The sequence below is a fragment of the Gekko japonicus genome, unplaced genomic scaffold, assembly GCF_001447785.1.
Source record: "Gekko japonicus isolate JY-2015 unplaced genomic scaffold, Gekko_japonicus_V1.1 scaffold2299, whole genome shotgun sequence".
In the NCBI taxonomy this organism is placed as follows: domain Eukaryota; kingdom Metazoa; phylum Chordata; class Lepidosauria; order Squamata; family Gekkonidae; genus Gekko; species Gekko japonicus.
Genome location: NW_015170960.1, coordinates 72395 through 91907, shown reverse-complemented (window position 1 = coordinate 91907; position 19513 = coordinate 72395). Strand labels below are relative to the sequence as shown.

Below are 19513 nucleotides of genomic sequence, written 5' to 3'. Positions count from 1 at the left end.
TGCTGGAGCTCCGCTCCTGCAGGAAATGACCCCTGTTTGTGTGGCTTTTTTCCCGGCGTGGTTTCAACAATCCCTTGGTGTGCCTTTTTTGGGTCCCAAATGGATCCTTCTTTCCCCTTTCCACCAGCAAAAAAATCTTGCAGAATCGAACTCTCTGTGCCCAAGAACTCATAAAGAAATGTCTCCCCTCCTCAAAGAAGAAGCCAGTTGATCTCATGATCTCAATTATCTCCTGCTAAAATAGCAGTATCCTTGCAAACATAAAAGAGGATGCCCTAACAAAGGGTTCTACTTAACCGTGCACAATGCCCGCTATTGCTGATCTCAAAAAAGGTTTCTGCCCTGAGCTTCAATGTTCAGCGAGTCCCCCCCCCCCAGAATTACTTCCCTCCATGTAGCATCATGAATTATTTTGCTTCCAGCTTTCTTCATAAGCCCCCTCTTTCATTATCTATATTGATTCGGAAAATTAAACTGACTTCCTCCGAAACACACAACCGCCCCTTTTCTGTTCTACGGGATTTCTACCTTCATTGAGCTTGCCCAACACTGAAAGTTACAGTTGTGGGTAAAACAAACAAACAAACAGTACTTTGGCATGAATAAAATTAGAGGGAGGGGATTATGTTACCCCCCCTCACCCTCCTCCTCCCTAAAGCCACAGGTCTGTTGAGGATAGCAAAAAAAAAATCGCTACCAACAGAAAATGTGGGTGATTTGTAGCTGAAGCCATGGCAACAGCATCATTGGAAGCCCATTTAATTAATAGTAAAGGTAAAGGTTTCCTTTGGTCGAGAGCCAGTCGAATCCATTTCCAAGCCGGAGAGCCAGCGCTGTCCGAAGACATATCCGTGGTTATGTGGCCAGCATGACTAGATGCCTAGGCACACGGAATGCTGTTACCTTCCCACCAAAGTGGTACCTATTTATCTACTTGAAATTTCTTGCTTTCGAACTGCTAGGTTGGCAGGAGCTGGGGCCAGAGACGGGAGCTCACTTCGTCACGCGGCACTCGGGTCTTGAACTGCTGAACTACCGACCTTCCGGTCTGCAGTTCAGCATCTTAACCACTTGAGCTAATGGCAAGAGGGCCTTGTGGGAGTGTGGAAGGTTCATTTGGCCTGGTCCTGAACACATTCCCCCCCCCAAAAAAAATAAGGCTCAGCTAAACCTGATGATGACACAGATCCCTCTAGAATTACCAGCTCAAGTCCCAACTGACTTATGGGAACCCTGTAGGGTTTTCAAGGCAAGAGACATTCAGAAATGGTTTGCTGTTGCCTGCCTCTGCTTCACAACCCTGGACTTCCTTGATGCTTTCCCGTCCAAGTAGTAACCAGGGCCGACTCTGCTTTGCTTCTGAGATCTGATGAAATTGAGCTAGCCTAGCTCATCCAGGTCTGTGGAGACCAGGGGTCATTTCGCAGAAAAAGAGGTGCAGGAGCTCATTATCATAACTCATTAGTATAACTTATTTGCATGTGCCACACCCCCTGACATCACCGGAAGTGTGTCAGAAGGCAACACCCACCACTCAGGCTCCACTGGACTGTTTTGGATTGCTAGCTATTGGGGGGGGGGGGACACGTGCAGATCTGTCCTCGCAGAGGAGGGAGAGCTTGTACCTGAATAAAACTTGGTCTTAAAAGTGCCACTGGACTGTTTTGGACCAGGGATCGGGCGGAGCTCTGCAACTTTCCTGGCTGCTTCTTGCTCTGACTGAGGGCTGCTGGGAGCAGGGGGTGGGGCTTGTTGCATCCCTTCTGAAGCTACCACTTCCAGGGAGGAAGCCACAGGCAGCCAGAATTTAAAAGTGGGTTCCCGGGTCCAGGGGTCATTTTGTAGCATAACTCATTAGCATAACCTATTTGCATATGCCACACCCCCTGACATCACCGGAAGTGTGTCAGAAGGCAACACAGGCTCCACTGGACTGTTTTGGATTGCTAGCTATTGGGGGGAGGGAACGTGCAGATCTGTCCTCACAGAGGAGGGAGAGCTTGTACCTGAATAAAACTTGGTCTTAAAGGTGCCACTGGACTGTTTTGGACCAGGGGGCCGGGCGGAGCTCTGCAACTTTCCTGGCTGATTCTTGCTCTGACTGAGGGCTGCTGGAAGCAGGGGGGTGGGGGTTGTATCATGTGCCCGCCCCCTGGGCTCTTTACTGCCGGAGCTCCGCTCCTGTGCACTCCTGCGGGAAATGACCCCTGGTGGAGACCATACGCCCAGCTTTTTAAAAAGTCCCTGGGCAAGCGACTTCCGAGGGACCACCCTTGCAGGCTTTTGACTTCATAAGCACTTCAGACGTTCGTCCGTTGTCGGTTCCTCCACTAACTTCCAGAGTTCTGTTCTGCACCTTCCTGAAGTCCTGTACATAACTCCAGCTCTGACATTCGTTAACCGACCACATCTGCTGTCTCCGCTCATTCTTTCCTGTCACCTACAGCTGCTGTCTCCGGATCAGCAGTAGTGGGATGTTAGCACTCCCTGACAGTTGAGAAATCAGAGTGATCAACCAGTCGGAGGCAGACGCTAGCCCCGGGGCCTGCAGGGGCTCCGAGATTAAGTCCATCACTCATTTCCTTAGCACACCCCAAACCAGCCAAAGGCAGCAGGGATCAAAAGGGAAAAGAACAGCCTGCTGATCTGCAACTCTTCCTTCAGGACAGGCCCCCTGAGCGACAGCTTAACTCAGTGGGCAGCGCAGCCCATAAAGCAGGAGTGGTGGAGACTCGTGCCGAAGGCAACAGGGCAGGCGGTGCCAGACTTTTGTGCAGGCCCGTAGCTCCAGTGGGGCAACTCGGAGCCTGGGCCCCTGACTTCCCATCCAGTCCAGGCCCACCTTTGGGAGGTGCAGGAGTTTGTGCGGGGGGTCCTCTGACATATTTTAAGACCCCCTGAATTTAAAAATCCTGGCTACCAGCCTGCTTCTGTGGGAACCCCAATATCAATGTGCACTGGCCTGCCTTGAAACACAGCTGGGATCATCTGTGCACAGCGTCAACAAGAGGCTCCTGTCTCTCTCGGGTTAGAATCACAGAGTTGGAAGGGACCTTTGAGGTCATCCAGTCCAACCCCCTGCACAATGCAGGGAATTCACAAATACCCCCCACACACAACCACTGACCCCTGTTCCACACCCAGAAGATGACAAAAAAACCCTCCAGGATCCCTGGCCAAACTGGCCTGGAGACAAATTGCTTACTGACCCCAAAGTGGTGATCAGCATTTCCCTGGGTTTGTAAGAAAGGGCCACGAGAACTAAGCACTGAGGCAACCTGTCCTGCCCTCCCTTCTCGTAGTCTGCCTCAGTTCACACAATCCACATTGCTGTAAGGGGGCCATCTCGCCTTTGCTTGAAAACCTCCAAAGGAGGAGAGCCCACCACCTCCCAAGGAAGCCTGTTCCACCGAGGAACAGCTCGGACTGTCAGGAAGTCCTAATGTTTAGCCGAAAACTCTTCTGATTTCATTTCAACCTGTTGGTTCTGGCCTGAGGTTCTGGGGTTTCCCCCACTTCTGGGGCCCTCAATCCACCAGCAGCCAGCTGGCCGATGGGGAAGCCCCGCCCCCCAAAGAGCCCCATTGCGCCCAATGTGCCTGGCGCAATGATGTCACCCGGAGGTGATGTCATTGTGCTGGGCATGTCGCATGGGGAATGCTCTGCCATTTGGCTAAAACCTCCAAGCTGACAAGAAGATCCAGGAAAACCAGGCTGGAGCCCCCCGACTGGAAGCAACCTAAGATGTGGTGACCCTATGTTTCTCACAAGGAACGAGACGAATGGAACCGCAAACAGATTTTTTTAAAAAATGTACAAGTGTCATGATCTGGGCTGTGCTACCAGAGGCCTACTAGGCCCAGGGAGCCTGGCTAGCAGTAGGTGAGGCTGGGCCTACAATTCCCAGAAGCCCCTGAGAGGTTTTGGAGCCAAAATTGACCAATAGGGAGGAAGAGGGCCGGGGAACAAAAGGGCTGGTGCTAGAGCAGAAGCTGTTCTTTCTTCCAGAGGGCAGAGCCAGAAGGAAGGCTGCTGCAGGAAGAAACCCTCATCCTGAGGGAAGGGTGAGTAGTCTAGTGTCACTTGGAATAGTGAGCTAGGGGCAGTATAGATTTAGATGCTTCAGGGCATTTGATTTTTTTTTCATTTCACCCACTTACTGTTATTATTCTGCACCTTGTTTGACCTCCTATAAAATAAACCTTTTCCTTGTTTCACTCTGCCTGGTCCTCACGCCTGTTATTCGCCAAAAGGGAGGTCAGAAGGTCTTGGGAGGGTAATCTGGGCCTTCTCAAGGGAACCTAAATCCAGAGTGGTGGCAGCAGCAGGTGACACCCCACCTAAGCCATGACAACAAGTAATATTGGAAATTATCAGTGGGGGTAGGATTGCCAACATCCAGGTGGAGTCTGGATATCGTAAGGAATTACAACTGACCTCCAGACAACATCGTTGCTGATACTGCCACCATTTAAAAAAAATAATCACAGCTCCAGGAGAGCTGACCTCTGTCATTTGGAGGCCATTCCAGGATATTCCCAGGTCCCACCCAGAGGATGCCAACCCCACAAACATGGGGAATACATCTAACTTTGCACTTCCCTCAAGTTCCGCTTGTGCTCAGGTCAAAAAGCCAAGCAGCAGGGCTCACAGATGGAACAGAAAGCTGGGAATTACCCTGAAGGAAACCAAGGCCAACTCTTTCGACAGTCAGCTTGAAAAGGCTGCGTCGAGAGCACCAAAGGTCCAGCGTCCCAGTTGTCTCCGGGAGACAGTGCATCATCTGCTCCAAAGAAAGTCAAACGTTCAAGTGCAGAGAAGGAGGTCGAGGGCAGGGAAAGGTCAAGTTCTTTCCCACCGGGCTGCGAGCTGACAGATGGTTCGGACGGCACCCTGGGTTACAGCTCTCTTTTGTTTTCTCCTCATTGTTTGGGTCTAAAAATATTGGACGCTGGCGTGCCAAGGAGAGAGCAGGTGCCCGGGGTGGAGGCAGAGGCCGGGAAGGAGGGAGAAAGCTAACCAGGGACCTCTTCTAACCTTATCACACGAGGAACGCGAAATCCAGTCGGTCACTTCTGCGGTTTGCCAGGGGCCTAGCTGCACGGGCTCTGGGCGCGCGTGTTGCCTTGGCAAACCTTTACACTTTCTGACAACGGTGATGCTGTGGCACAGGACCCAAGCTGCTCCAGCATCACAAGCCTCGGTCTGTTTTTTTTTAAAGTTCTCCTCTGGGCCAATTTCCTCCTAAACAATGGCAACTTGGGGTCTGATGCTAAATACATGTCATTCTTTTTTTATTTGCTACATCTGTGTTCCCCCCCCCTCTCCTGCCCGTTTTGTCTTCAGTTTTCATTCTTCAGTGGAAACTGGGTCCTAGGGATGCCAGCCTCCAGGTGGGACCTGGGGATCCCCTGGAATTACCGTTCATCTCTAGACTATAGATCAGTCCCCCTGGGATAAATGGATCCTTTGGGTACTTTAAAAGAAAAAGAAAAAAAGAAAAAGAGCAGTTTCTGTCAAGAGCTCTCTCAGCCCCACGTACCTCCCAGGGTGTCAGTTGTGGGGAGGGGAAGGGAAAGGAGTTTGTAAGTCGCTCTGAGACTCCGAGTGAAGGGCGGGGTATGAATCCAATCTCCTCCTCCTTCTCCTCCTCCTCCTCTTCTTCCCTTAGAAGCCATTGCCTATTATTTCTAGCACAATGCACACAGATCAGGTTTTTTCCCCCCTTTTTCACATGCAAAGCAAGGGATTCAGCAAGATGAGATCGGGGTCTTTAGAATTACAGAAACAGATCAGTCCAACTGCGCAAGCATCCCAAGAAATCACTCCAGGTTAGGGTTGCCAGATCTGAGTTGGAAAATACCTGGAGACTTTGGTGGTGGATCCAGGAGGGGGCGGGGTTTGGGGAGGGGATGGGAGGGGCCACAGCATGGTCCAGTGCCACAGGGTCCACCCTTCAGAGCAGCCATTTTCTCCAGGGGAGCTGATCTCTGTCAATTGGCGATCAGTTGTAAAAGCGGGAGATCTCCAGGCCCCACCTGGAGGCTGGCAACCCAACTCGGAGGAAGCAATACCCGGAGGGGCTATCAGATAAGCGGATGCGTCCCAGGATCTCTCGCAGGGTCACAGAGGATGGCAGAGCATGACTCTAGACTCTGTTTTAAATGAATTTAAATCATTTCTTCATAGAGCTCTTTATATAGTCAGATTTTTGGAGATTCTGCCAGAATGACCTATGCACAAAGTTGGAAGCAGGATGAAGTTTCTGGAATTGGAGAATGGATTAAGAAGCTACTTTTTATGGTTGAAATGGATAAGATGACAAGAACATTGAATAATATGGCAGCAGAAGACTTTTTTGAAGACTGGAAAGACTTAAAAGAATATTTGGGGAAAAATTGGGATGTGAGAGACAATTTATTTTGCTTTGATAACTATTGAGTGTGGAAAGTTAGTAAGATAAATATAGAAAAGAGGTGTACTAAGACATTAGTGAAAAATAAGTTATCTGTGGACTATGTATAGATAAAGAGGAGAGTAACTTAAGAATTATGCAGGAGGTTGTAGCACTGTGGGAAGCCATGAATAGGGGGGGGGAAGGGAGGAGGGTAGGATATAGAGGGATAAGAATTGTTATACAAATGTTGACTTTTGTTAAATATATCCTAAAAATAAAATGTTTACAAAAAAAAAGTTTTGTTGGAGATTCTAGTACAAGCATTAAGAATTGTGCACTCACTTAACGTAGCAAAGTATAATCTCATTTAACTAGAAGCTAAATTTGTAAGCATTGTGAATGACCACCATTTCTTGGGTTTTTAGTGGTTTTTCTTTACTTTCACCGGTAGTTTGTAGGCCCTGGTCACACGGGCAGGAAAATGCGGGGGGGGGGGAGCGTGGCTGTTTGCCCCGGAGCAAAGTAACGTGCGGTTGCGCGATCAGACGTCCTGTCGAGGTCCCGTGTTTAGGGGGGAGGTGCCGATCACACAACCATCCTGCAGCGCGGCAAAGAAGCGGTGCGGCGCGATCAACACCAGCAATCGCTAGGCGCTGCTTCTGTGGCAAACGGGATGGATTTTTTAAAAGAACTGAAGTTTGTGCATATGCATGACTGAGCAATCGTATCTGCACATCCGAAGGCGGGTGGTGGGCTTACCGGAGAGGGTGACAGACGCTTCCGGACCCCAACAGAGCTCCAAGGCATTGCCAATAGAGGGGGAGGTGGGCCCCCTCGTCACAGCTGCTCTAACCGCCTGCGCGACAGTGGCCATAGCGACCCCCCAGAGGCGGCAAGCCTGGCTGCAGTGGGAGGGGGCCTTTTTGTGCGCATGCGCCACTGGGCACTTGTGCGCATCCTGTGGAGACTTGGGGGGGGGGAAACCTGTTTACGACGGGACATGGGCGGCCGCCGGATGCCACGGGATTCCACCAGAAACGCGATCAGGCACCCGCCCTTGCCCCGCGGTTTCTGGAAACTAGTACCTCGGAGATACTAATTTTTTACCCCGCATCTTCGGTGGGAAGCCTCGGGTGAGCCACGGGAGCTCTACGCTTCCCAGATGTGGTGGTGTGATCGCGCCCGGAAAACCCACCTATCTTCCGTCTCTGTAGCGTGGCTAATGTTCCGTGTGACCTCAGCTGTAGTTACCTTTCCTTGTTTCTTTGTAGTTTATAGAAAATGCAATTTTAAAAAATTCCCCTACAGGGGGGCCAAAAAAAAAAGGAAAAGGATATAACACCATAGAGTCCTCCTTTCCCAGCAGTCATTTGCCCCCAGGGGAAGTGTTCGCTATCACCTGGAAATCAAATGCAATTCGGGGAGGCCTTCAGCCCCCCACCTGGAGGTTGGGAACCCTCATCTACACACTGCTCTGTTCAAACCAAGAGTCATCCCCCTATCAGGATCCTCAGGATCATTGCAGGCTCTTGGTAGAAGGCAGAACGCCCCAGGCTGGGCCCGACAACAAGCCTTCCAAAACAAAGCCGCTGAACAATCGCTGCATTAAATAACCATAAAACCGCAATCATCGTCGCGGCAAACAAGCAAGTCCCTAATCGAAAGCCAAAAGCAGCTCATAGAGATGGGCCCACATCAGCAGAGGCAGCGACTCCCTGGGCATCCGCCCCGTATGCTTCTCTCCTGATTTCCGAACATCCTGCAGTGTTGAGAGCATCAGGCTTCTCACGCTGGCTGAGCGACCGGGGTTCTAAATATATATCCCTGCAAAGGGAACGCTGCCATTTTTGGAGCCGAAGAGAAGCTCAGAGAAATGTTGAATGCTCAGACTTGCTGGAGGCATCAGAAGGGCGAGCTTCCCATCCGCACAGTGCAAAGCCCCAGATGTATGTATTTATTTAAAATATCTCTAGTCCACCTTGCCACCCAAATAGGGTCCCCGAAGCCCCAAAATACTTCAACATTAAAACAGCTCCTCCACTTGCACCTGGCTGGATGACCTTGGGCAAGCCGTCGTGCTGATAAGAGCTGTTCTTGAAAAAGAGCAGTTTCTGTCAGAGCTCTCTCAGCCCCGCCTACCTCACAGGGTGTCTGTTGTGGGGAGGTGAAGGGAAAGGAGTCTGTGAGCCGCTCTGAGACTCCTTTGGGTGGTGAAGGGCGGGGTACAAATCAAATTTCTTCCAGTTTGGTGTAGTTGTTAAGTGCGCAGACTCTGATCTGGGAGAACTGGGTTTGATTCCCCACTCCCCCACATGCAGCTGACCTTGGGTCAGTCACAAGTTCTCTCAGAGCTGTTCTCTCAGGAGAAGTTTCTGTCAGAGCTCTCTCAGCCCCGCCTACCTCACTGGGCGTCTGTTGTGGGGAGGGGAAGGGAAAGGAGTTTGTCAGCTGCTCTGAGACTCCTTTGGGTAGTGAAGGGCGGGGTATAGATCCAATCTCTTCTTCTTCTTCACCCAGCTGGCTGCATATGGACAAGCGGGGAATCAAACTCCCGATTAGAGTTTGTGACTCTTAAGCACTACACCAGACTAGCTCCAACCCACCCTTCCAGTTTGCCCAAAATATATATATAAAAAATTCCACAGCACTAGAAGCTGCGGTGGCTCAAGCTCAAGTGGTTAAGATGCTGAACTGCAGGCTGTGGAAGGTCAGTAGTTCAGCAGTTCGAGAACCAAGTGTGCCACATGACGGAGTGAGCTCCCGTCTCTAGTTCCAGCTCCTGCCAACCTAGCAGTTTGAAAGCAAGAAATTGCAAGTAGATAAATAGGAACCACTTCGGTGGGAAGGGAACAGCGTTCCGTGCGCCTTGGTGTTTAGTCATGCCGGCCACATGACCACGGAAACGTCTTCGAACAGCGCTGGCTCTTCGGCTTTGTAACGGAGATGAGCACCGCAATCCTAGAGTCGGATTTGACTGGCTTTCAAGCAAGGGAACCTTTACCTTTACCTAGAAGCACAAACTCACAGGTGAGCGGCTGAAAGGACAACCCCCTATTTCACCAGAGCCCAACTGTACGGAGTACTTTGCCAGACATCTAATTTAGCCTCAACTATTTCGCTGTATCGACATGAGTGCCTCTTTGGTCTCTTACGGTGACACAGAGAATTTGTGGTGTAAAAGGAGGGAGGGAATGAGAACCATCCCTCACTTTTGGTCCGAAGTTCGACTCCAAGGGCCGTTTCTCAGCCCTGCTCCTCTCCATCGTCTCCCCATTAACATTTAATTATTGGATCGAAAGAGGTCGGCAATTAACGCGATCTATCCGTAATACAAACAAAAAGAATTCACGGGCTCTTCTCACGCGAAGGGACAGGTACTAGAGAAGCCACCGTTCCACCTTTCCCCCCCCCCACAGGAATGCATGTTCTTTCTGAGCGACAGCTCTGCTTTCTAGTGAAGAGACAGATGGAGGTCTTCACCTACACTTGCTGAAGGAAAGGTCACGCTACGCATTTGCATCTCAAAGCCAAACGCAATCTCGGTTCCTGCAAGAAAGATCCGCTTCCTCAGATGCAGCGATTTCTATCTTCTCCTACAGTACATATGTAAGTCCGCTATCAGTCCCAGATTAGCAATTCAGGGCTGTGATTCTCTGCTGACATACCAGGAATTAAACCTCACTGGATCAATGGGGACAATCTTCAGGAAAAAACACATAGGACTGGACTTGGATTGTCATTATTCCAATTCTAGATTCAACCTGGAAGTGACAACGGGTAACTCTAGGAATTGACGGAAACTCTATGGTAGAATTTCTGGCAATTCCTAGAGCTACCCGTTGTCACCAATCGTAGAGTTTTTGGCACATGTATGGTAGAATTTCGGCAATTCTTACGGCAACCCATTGTTTCTTCCGGGTTGTGCCCATGAGTGATGTACCACCTCAGGGACCAGGAGCATTTTTTTTTTCTTCTTCCTTTTTTCCTGCCACCATTCGGAGTGGTGGCAGGCAAAGAAGATGATTCTAGACTGGACAAAGCAAATGAAATTATTATCCTCGTAGTCTACTCTTCCACCAAAGTTCTTGTAAGAAGATATTTGCAAATGTATTTTATGCCATCTTCCATTTTCCAGCTAAAAGGGAGTCCTTCTTCACCCCAAGAGTGATTCACACATGAAATTCACTGCCACAGGAGATGGTGGCGGCTACAAGCATGGATGGCTTCAAGAGGGAATTGGATAAACATACGGAGCAGAGGTCCATCAGTGGCTATTAGCCACAAGGTATAGATACGGGCTCTTGGTCTGGGGCAATGGATGCTCTTGGAGCTTGCGGGGGGCAACAGTGGGAGGGCTGCTGGTGTCCTGGCCCCACTGCTGGACCTCCTGAATGGCACCTGGTATTTTTGGACACTGTGTGACAGAGTGTTGGACTGGATGGGCCACTGGCCTGATCCAACATTGGTTTCTCGTATGTTCTTACATTCTTAATGGGGAGTCCATAAAGTGGTTTAGAAACAAACTACAGAGCCAGTGGACTGGGTCAAACCATCCTCCAAGTAGACTCCCTCCTATCTCAGAAGACTTCTGTGACTTAAGTTGGAGGAAGTCTTCTTAGACTGGGAGGAAGCCTTCACACTTGAGCCAGAAGGAATGCTGGGGATATAAATATTATAATAAATAGATAGATAAACTTTGCTCAGCGGAGTGGTAGAATAGGGGAGGACCTATTGCAGCCCTCGCAAACTATGCATTGAATATCATATCCACCCTGCTCTCAAAATTTTACCTATGCACCTGACTGCTTATTCCATGCACAGACCAGAAACTCCTGACTTGGTTACAGACTTTTAGCTGGCCAGGGTGAGGGGTGCATGAGACAGTTCACAGGCACATAGCCCCTGTTCGTGCTTCAAGCCACAGGTGGAAAAAGAAGGGCACAGCTTTAGTAGTAGTATGCTACCTTGTACAGTACAAAGAGAGGAGCTAAATGGAGAAAGCCCTCTCTCTCACACACAGATTCGCCTCCATCTCTCAGGCAAAAACAGCGAGAAGGAAGGGGAGGGGGGAAATGACTCCTTTAAAAAGTCATTTTAAGTCCCCAGCTCGCCGTCCACCCAGCGGTTCGAAAGCTTCGGCGAGTAGATAAAATGGGTACCACTCCTTAGAGAGGGTGGGCACACTAAACCCCCATAGGGGAGGTGTTAGCCGGCGAATGGAATGTCCAGCTCAGAAGCTCGGAAGCCTGGAAAAAAGACCTCTTCAGCATCAAGAAGCCTGTAATGGGCCAATCCGGCCAGGCGGTGGCAGTGCGGCGCTACGACTCAAAGCCAGCCCAGGAAGAGCTAACGTCATCAAGCCAAGCCAAAATGAATGCCACCCGGAACACGACTGAAGCCTACAGCTGAACAAAATCCCCGGCGGCTGCAAACGTGTGCGATTTAAAGAATTATATGTTGTCCTCCCTTACCCCTATCATTGTTAGTCCCTTGTGAAAACCTGTGTAACTGTAAATCGCTCAGACCCAGCAGCCCTTCAGGATTGAGCGATCAATAAATCGAAAGTTATTATTATTATTATTATTATTGTCACTATATATGCCAAAGGAAAGAGATAAATGCTTGCATGGGGCACTTCTGTCCCAATGGTGTCATGATCTGGGCTGTGCAAGCAAAAGCCTAGCAGGCCCAGGGAGCCTGAGTAGCAGTGAGAGGAGGCCAGGCCTACAACTCCCAGAAGCCCCTGAGAGGTTTTGGCGCCAATTTTAGCCAATCACAGAGAGCTGGTAGAGAAGAAGAGTTGTTCTTTCTTCCAAGAGAGCAGAGCCAGAAGGAAGGCTGCCGCAGGGAAGAGATCCTCGCCCTGAGAGAAAGGGTGAGCAGACTGAGGCCTAACTGAGTCAGTGGACTAGGGACTGCGAGTCTAGTCGCATTAGGGCATTTGGTTTCTTTTACTTTCACCCACTTATTGTTATTGTTCTTGCACCTTGTCTGTTTCACATATTGGGCTGACCTCCTGTAAAACAGACCTTTTGTTGTTTACTCTGCCTGGTCTTCACACCTATTATTCGGCCAAATAAGGGAGGTCTGAAGGTCTTGGGAGGGTGCTCTGGGCCTTCTCAAGGGATCCTAAAACCAGAGTGGTGGCAGCATCAGGTGACACCCCACCTGAGTCGTGACAAATGGAAACAGAGCATTGGGCGTATCCATCCTACACATTGGTTTAATTTCAAAACTCACTTCAGTGGTGGGCTAGCATATCCCAGCACACAATTTTGGGATCCATGTTTTAGCCATTCCATCCTACAAAGGTTTTAAGCACAGAGCTGGGCCATATTTCCAATAGTTTTGATTTTTGTGCTGAAAATCCCATGTTCAGTGAAGGAGAACCTTTGGGCAACCAGCTAAGGAAAACACACAGAAATATCAAGGGTTCCTCTGCTGTTCATTCAAGATGAGAATACTAATAAGAGCTCAGACAGAGCCGAGGGGGGGAAGCCCAGCAGCTGAATAGTGTCTAGGACAAAAGGAGACCAGTTTTTGAGGAAGCCTCCGGACACAAGGACAAACTGAGGCAGCCATTTTTGTGGGTCTCTGATTCCTTGGTTGTCACTATTTGGGGGTTTGGTCTGCCTCATTTTCACTGTTTCACTTTTTGTTTCTTCTCCACCATGTTCACACCACTGATGCAAGCAGTGTTCATGTTAATCTTGGTATTATATCACAGATGTCTGAAGGTGGTGATCTTATGGTGTTTTGTTGTTTTTTTTGCATACTGTTCAAATAATTTCAGAGAGTAGTTGTTCTGTTGGTCTATATTTGAACAGCTAGATTTGAGTGCACTAGCACCTTAGAGACCAACAATATTTTGGGGGTATAATCTTTCAAGAGTCAAAGCTTTGATTCTCAAAATGTCATGAATCAGCCAGCACGCGGCGATAGCGAGGACTCCTCAGGAGAAGAGAACTCCTCGGGAGAAGAGGAGCTCTGTGTAGCCAGCCTTGAGTTAACAGAAGCTGACCATTAGGAAAATGACCTGTAGGCTTGCCATGATTCACAGCCAACAGCTGGTGCAGAGCCACCAACACCCTCCAGCCTTGATTCAGCTGGTGAACCTCAGTTGGCGCTCCCTGCCCACCAGTATCATCCACACCCTTAGAGCTCTGCAGACAGGGGCTGAGAACAAAGCGACAGAAAAGGTGGCAAAGTGCACACCTCATGGACTGACTTCAGCTGCTTGCTGATGACAAAGAAGAGTAGCAGGATTGCCCCTGAGCAACTGGTTGCAAGCATGACCCTCAGGCATGGGGCTATAAAACCAGCCAAGAGAAACGGTTAGGCATGGATGCAATGCGTACGATAGACACTAAGTCACTGACTCTGCCTTGCCTGACTTCTGGCATCTGATATTCAGAGCCTGCAAGCCAGTACACAAAACCTCATATCCCAGAAACGTTGGTTTCTAAGGGGCTGCTGCATTCCAGTCTAGCTGTCCAAATAATCTTCTTCTTGTTTTTAACTAATAACACAAAGACCAGTTTCCCGCAGCTGCTGCTCTGCGCTCACTCCTCTCTTTGCCCCAATGGTATGTGTCAATTTCCCACTCAAAGCCGTGCGGCCACATTTTGACCCATGGCTTCGCCCGATTTCCCCGGCAGTTTTGTGATCATGTTTTTTGAGGATTACAAAGCCGCAGGCAAAATCAGGCAAAGCCGCAGATCAAAATGCGGCCACGTGGCTTCGAGTGGGAAATTGACACGTACTATCGGGGCAAAGAGAGGAGCGAGCGCAGAGCCGCGGCTGTGGGAAATCGGTCCAAGTGTTGTTTTTATATATTTACTTACTTCATTTATATCCCATTTTTCTCCCCAATGGAGTCCCAAGGGGGCTTACAGAATTCTCCTCCACTTTATCCTCCCAACAACAACCCTGGGAGGTAGGCTAGGCTGGGAGTGTGGGACTGGCCTAAGGTCACCCAGCAAGCTTCCATGACAGAGTAGGGATTCAAACCTGGGCTCCCCACATCCAGGTCCAACACTCAAACCACTACACCACACACTTACTACATGCTCCTCCACACTGCGATATTGTTAATATTTCTGCTTTGCTTATTTAATAGATGGGGGGGTGAGAATGAAAGAATTATAGCAGGGGAAAATCCAGCATGAGATATGTGAAACTGGTACAAAAATAAAAAAGCCACATGTTCATATCCCAAATGGAAATGTCTACACCAACCAAACAGCTTTTGAAATCCCCCCCCCTTTGAAAGCACACCAGAAAATAGAGATACCTGTTGAACCACAAAAAAAGGTGAACGTTAAGTAGACTGTGGCAACTCAGCTCTAGTTAGGGTTACCACGTCTGGCTTGAGAAGTTCCTGCAGTTTTGGAGGCAGTACCTGGGGGGGGGGGATTTCTGTTTCTCTGTGACTGTTTCTCTGTGACCAAAGCAGCCATTTTCTCCAAGGAAACTGATCTCTGTTCCTCTGGAGAACAGTTCTAACTTTGGCAGAACTCCACCCTCCACCCGGGGAAGATTCTCGTTCACCATGTGGTTGTATTGCAAGGACAAAGGGCAAAGAGTTTTGCCCTGCTTTGTAGACCAAGAAATGCAAAACAGTTAATTCAATGAAACTCAGACTGAACAATGAAGCTCCTTGGGGAAACCGAGGCGTCACAAGGAGGAATGACGGGAAGGGTCTAAGGCTGAGTAAAACCCATCTCTTACCCCTCTTTCAATTCAGGATGCCAGACTCCTGGTGAGACCTCGGGATCTCCCAGAATTACAGCTCATCTCCAGACTACAGAGAGCAGTTCCCCTGGATGGATGGATGCATGCATGCATGCATGCTCTGGAGGGTGGACTCCAGGGGTCATTTCCTGCCGGAGCACCGTGGAGCTGCGCTTTGGTAGTAAGGAGTCCGGGGCACCCCCACTGCTGGAGAAGGGAAGGGGGGGCTCCAGGGGTCATTTCCTGCCGGAGCACCGCGGAGCTGCGCTCTGGCAGTAAGGAGCCTGGGGCGCCCCCACTGCTGAAGAAGGGAAGGGGAGGTGGGAAGACATACCCTCCTTTCCCCTGAGCCTCTCTGCTTTTGCGGCGAAACTCGGGGGGAGGGGGGACTTCCTCCAGGTTCCCTGCCCAGTCTTCCCCAGGTTCCCTGCCCTGTCTTCTCCAGGTCCCCTGCCCTGTCTTCTCCAGGTTCCCTGCCCTGTCTTCTCTAGGTTCCCTGCCCTGTCCTCTCCAGGTGCCCCGCAGCTGCGGGGCACCTGGAGAAGATCAGGCAGGGAATCGGGCATGCTTGCATGCCTGCCCTTTGTCAGGGGGTGTGGCATATGCAAATGAGTTATGCAAATGAGCTCCTGCACCTCTTTTTCTACAGAATGACCCCTGGTGGACTCTACGGCATTGCAACCCACTCAGGTCCCATCATCTCCAGACACCACCTCTAAATCTCTAGGAGTTTCCCAACTTGGAGCTGGCAACCCTACCCCCCACCGCACCGCTGGTGGCCGGGGGGGGGGGGGGGGAAGGCCTGGCAAACTTATTTCTGATCCATCTCGCAAATACTTACAGAGGAAACATATTAGCTTTCCTCCTCCCCGCCCCCCTTTTGAGAGCCAACACCAAATGCGTCCCCCCCCTGCGGCAGACGCTTTATTGTCTAACACAGAGTTCATGCAATAAAGTCCGTTAATTAAAACATGAATATTTAAAATGGCTTTCAAGAAGAGTGGCCGGCTTATCTCACCAGAGGGGAGAAAAGCAGGCGGGGGGTGTTAAAAAGGAGGGAAGAAGGAGGGGGATGGCAATGGGGGGGGGGACGCAGCAGGCAGCTTCAATTTGCCAGAAGATCATTCAATAATTTAATTGTGGGATGAGCGCGTACCCCCCCCCCAATGGCACTAGACGTTCCGTTTGGCAGAGGAAGTGAGGGAGGGGCCGAGTGGGAGAGGGAGAGATGGGAGGGAGGCGAGTGTGTGGGATTTTAATTAAAATATTTTTTTACGATGGCTAAATTATCATTTTCAACTGAGTGGCCCTTCGGCACTGGATATGGGTTGAAAAAGCTGATGTACACAGATTACCGAGTTGGGGGTTTAATTATTATGATTCGATCCTCCCTCCAAAGAAGAGCAGGACGTGTGGCGCTCTCCCAGTTCGGATCATTACATCCCTGTAGGAGGTAAGTTAGAGCGAGGGGAAAGCAGCTTGCGGAGTGAGCTTGGAAAACAAGCGTGGATTCGAACCTAGGCCTCTCCGATCCAAGGCCCCAGTCACACGGGCTGGAAAATGCGGGGGGGAAGCGTTATTTGTTAGTGCTTGTGCTCTGAAGGCCTCTTTGTTGTATTAGTGGCCTGTAGTCAGTTGTCTTTTTGCAAAATCCTGTTGCAGTAAATTCATTGAAAGCAAACTCCAGACCATGGTTTGGATTATTTCCTAAACTCTGCCATCAGTCCTTGTGTGTGTGGACTGCAAAGCTTTCAAGAAAGAACGGATTTCCTTCTCCTAGCCTTGAATAGAAATCCTCTACTACAGATCCTGCAGGAAATTTGTTTATGGAGGAAATCCTAGCAAAGATAGAAGAGGAATATGCAAGAGTGATTTTCAGCTAGATGGGACATTGCTCTAATACCGATGGGGAGGATTTCATGGTTTTTTACCAAGTTATCAATGGCACAATCATATGTGTCATTTGTATGCAAGTAAACATTAATTGGAGATTATGTAATCTTTTGAGCACTTTTTTCAAGATGCGTCACTTACAGGAATTGCTGCCATATTGCTAGGACTGTGAATTGGTGGGATGATAAATTAGCATTTAAGTGTGCTCCTATCTGGACACATGCCATGGATCATTCCTGTAATTAAAGATAGTGGGGCATCCGGCAAACGGGTTTTTAAAACTTTTTTAAACTGAAGTGTGTGCATGCTCTGTTGGGTGCTTGTGCGCATCCGTGGAGCCTTGGGGGGGAAAATGACCTGTTTGCGAGGGGACATGGGCGGACGCCGGATGCCACCGGAAATGCGATCAGACACCCGCCCTTGCCCCGCGGTTTCCAGAAACTAGTACGTCGGAGGTACTAGTTTTTTGCCGTGCATCTTCGGAGGGAAGCCTCGGTTGAGCCACGGGAGCTCTACGCTTCCCAGATGTGGCGGTGAGATCGCGCCCGGAAAATCCACCTATCTTCCATCTCTCTAGCGTGGCTACTGTTCCGTGTGACCGCAGCCTAAGATTGCCTGGCCGCTGCTGGGGGTAGCAGACCACCCTCCCAGCCACAGTGGGTACTCCCCACTACCATTCAGCTGGCTAGCAAGGAGGGAAATGGAGCAAAACTAGGGCGGACGTCAGCAGCATTCCAACGTGATGATGTCACTTCCTGTGCACCTGGAAGTGACATTAGCATGTCACTGGGGACATGGAACACCCCACCGGCATCATGATGACGTCACTTCTGGCGTGCCAAGGAAGTGATATCAGTGCACCACCAGTACATCACCAGCAAGGGGCCCACCACCCATAAGCCCCCTTGTGCACTGCCACTTGGTAGGGGGGAACCTGGCAACCCTACTCCAATCCAAAGCCAACATTCTGCCAAAACTGTAAAGTTACAGTATGCACCTGTTTTTTCAGTGGGGGACTGAGAACGAGGGCAGGAAATGGCTTCTTTGGAGGGTGGACTCTATGGCATCATACCCTGCTAAGGTCCTGTGCTGGGTCAGCTGGTCACCATAGATACCATGCACTGGAAACTGGATACACAGTCCAAAATCAAGTCGAGCAACAGAGCCGAAGGTCAGAAAGCCGGGAAATCAGCCAAAGGTTGCAGGAGCAAGGAGCGGAGGCTAACAGCCAGGATCAGGACCAAGCATGCACGTTGCTTCTGTGCTGAGGCAGGTGCGTGGGGGTGTTTATGACCAGGTCCTCCCTTCCCTGGGAGTCAATCTGCCAAGACTCACAGCCCCTCATGTTGCCTTTGCACAAGCTGAAGTCTGGCACTCTTTCTTCGGTCTTGCACATTCATCCGCTGGCGTGCCCCATATCTGGGGGACTCAGGAGAACTAGAATCATAGAATGTTAGAGCTGGAAGGGGCCTTGCAGGTCATCTAGTCCAACCCCCTGCACTCTGCAGGAGCACAGCCGAAAGATAGCACTACATACCTACAACATACCCGAAAGATGGCCGTCCAGCCTCAGCTTGAAAACGTCCAGCAAAGGAGCATCCACCACCTCCTGAGGCAGTCTGTTCCACTGCTCAACCACTCTTACAGTTAGGAAGTTTCTCCTGATATTTAGTCGGTAACGACTCCCTTGTAATTTCCACCCATTTGATCTAGTCTTGCAATCTGGAGCGAGAGAGAATAGATCTGCTCCATCTTCTACACGACAGCCCTTCAAATACTTGAAGACTGCCGTCATGTCCCCTCTAAGCCTTCTCTTTCCCAGGCTAAACAGACCCAACTCTTTCAGCCTTTCCTCGTAAGACTTCGATTCCAACCCTCTCACCATCCTGGTTGCCCTCTTCTAGACATGCTCGAGTTTGTCAACATCCTTCCTACAATGTGGTGCCCAAAACTGGACACAGGACTCCAGGTGGGGCCTGACCAGAGCAGAATAGAGCAGAACCACCACCTCCCATGATAGTGGGGATTCTGGCCTCAGGGTGTCTTCACCTGGGAGTGCTGGGCCAGGCTCTGGATCAGTCTCCTCTTCTCCCTCAGGTGCTGTTAAGTGTTCCGCTTCTGCGCTGACTCCAGAGGAGTCTGGGTTGCTCCCTGCCTCTTCCTCACCTGAGGAGTAGTCAGCCTCAGCAGAGCCGGGTCCCACGGCAGGTCCCTCCACTCCCCAAACTCCGCCTTCCCCAGGCCCCACCTTCAAATCTCCAGGAATTTCCCAACTTGGAGCTGGCAACCTTGCCTTCAAAATACACTTCGAGTCTCTCATACGCATACACAGGGCTTTTTTTTGTAGAAAAAGCATATCAGGAACTCATTAGATAATAGGCCACACCCAACAGCAGAATCTCATTAGCATATTAGGCCACACCCCTGACAGCACAGCTCATTAGCATATTAGGCCACACCCCATGTTGCCAGAAGTGTGGTCATTCAGCC

General features: G+C 50.1%; 1 protein-coding gene across 1 annotated transcript in view; it reads right to left on the bottom strand.

The window, feature by feature from the left end:
• Positions 1 to 19513, bottom strand: part of ADGRB1 (adhesion G protein-coupled receptor B1) — a 184770-nt gene that overhangs the window by 142947 nt on the left and 22310 nt on the right. The window contains exon 2 of the mRNA XM_015418928.1: positions 4700 to 4714. Within this exon, the coding sequence (XP_015274414.1) occupies positions 4700 to 4714 (15 nt within the window). The remainder of the gene's footprint in view (positions 1 to 4699; positions 4715 to 19513) is intronic.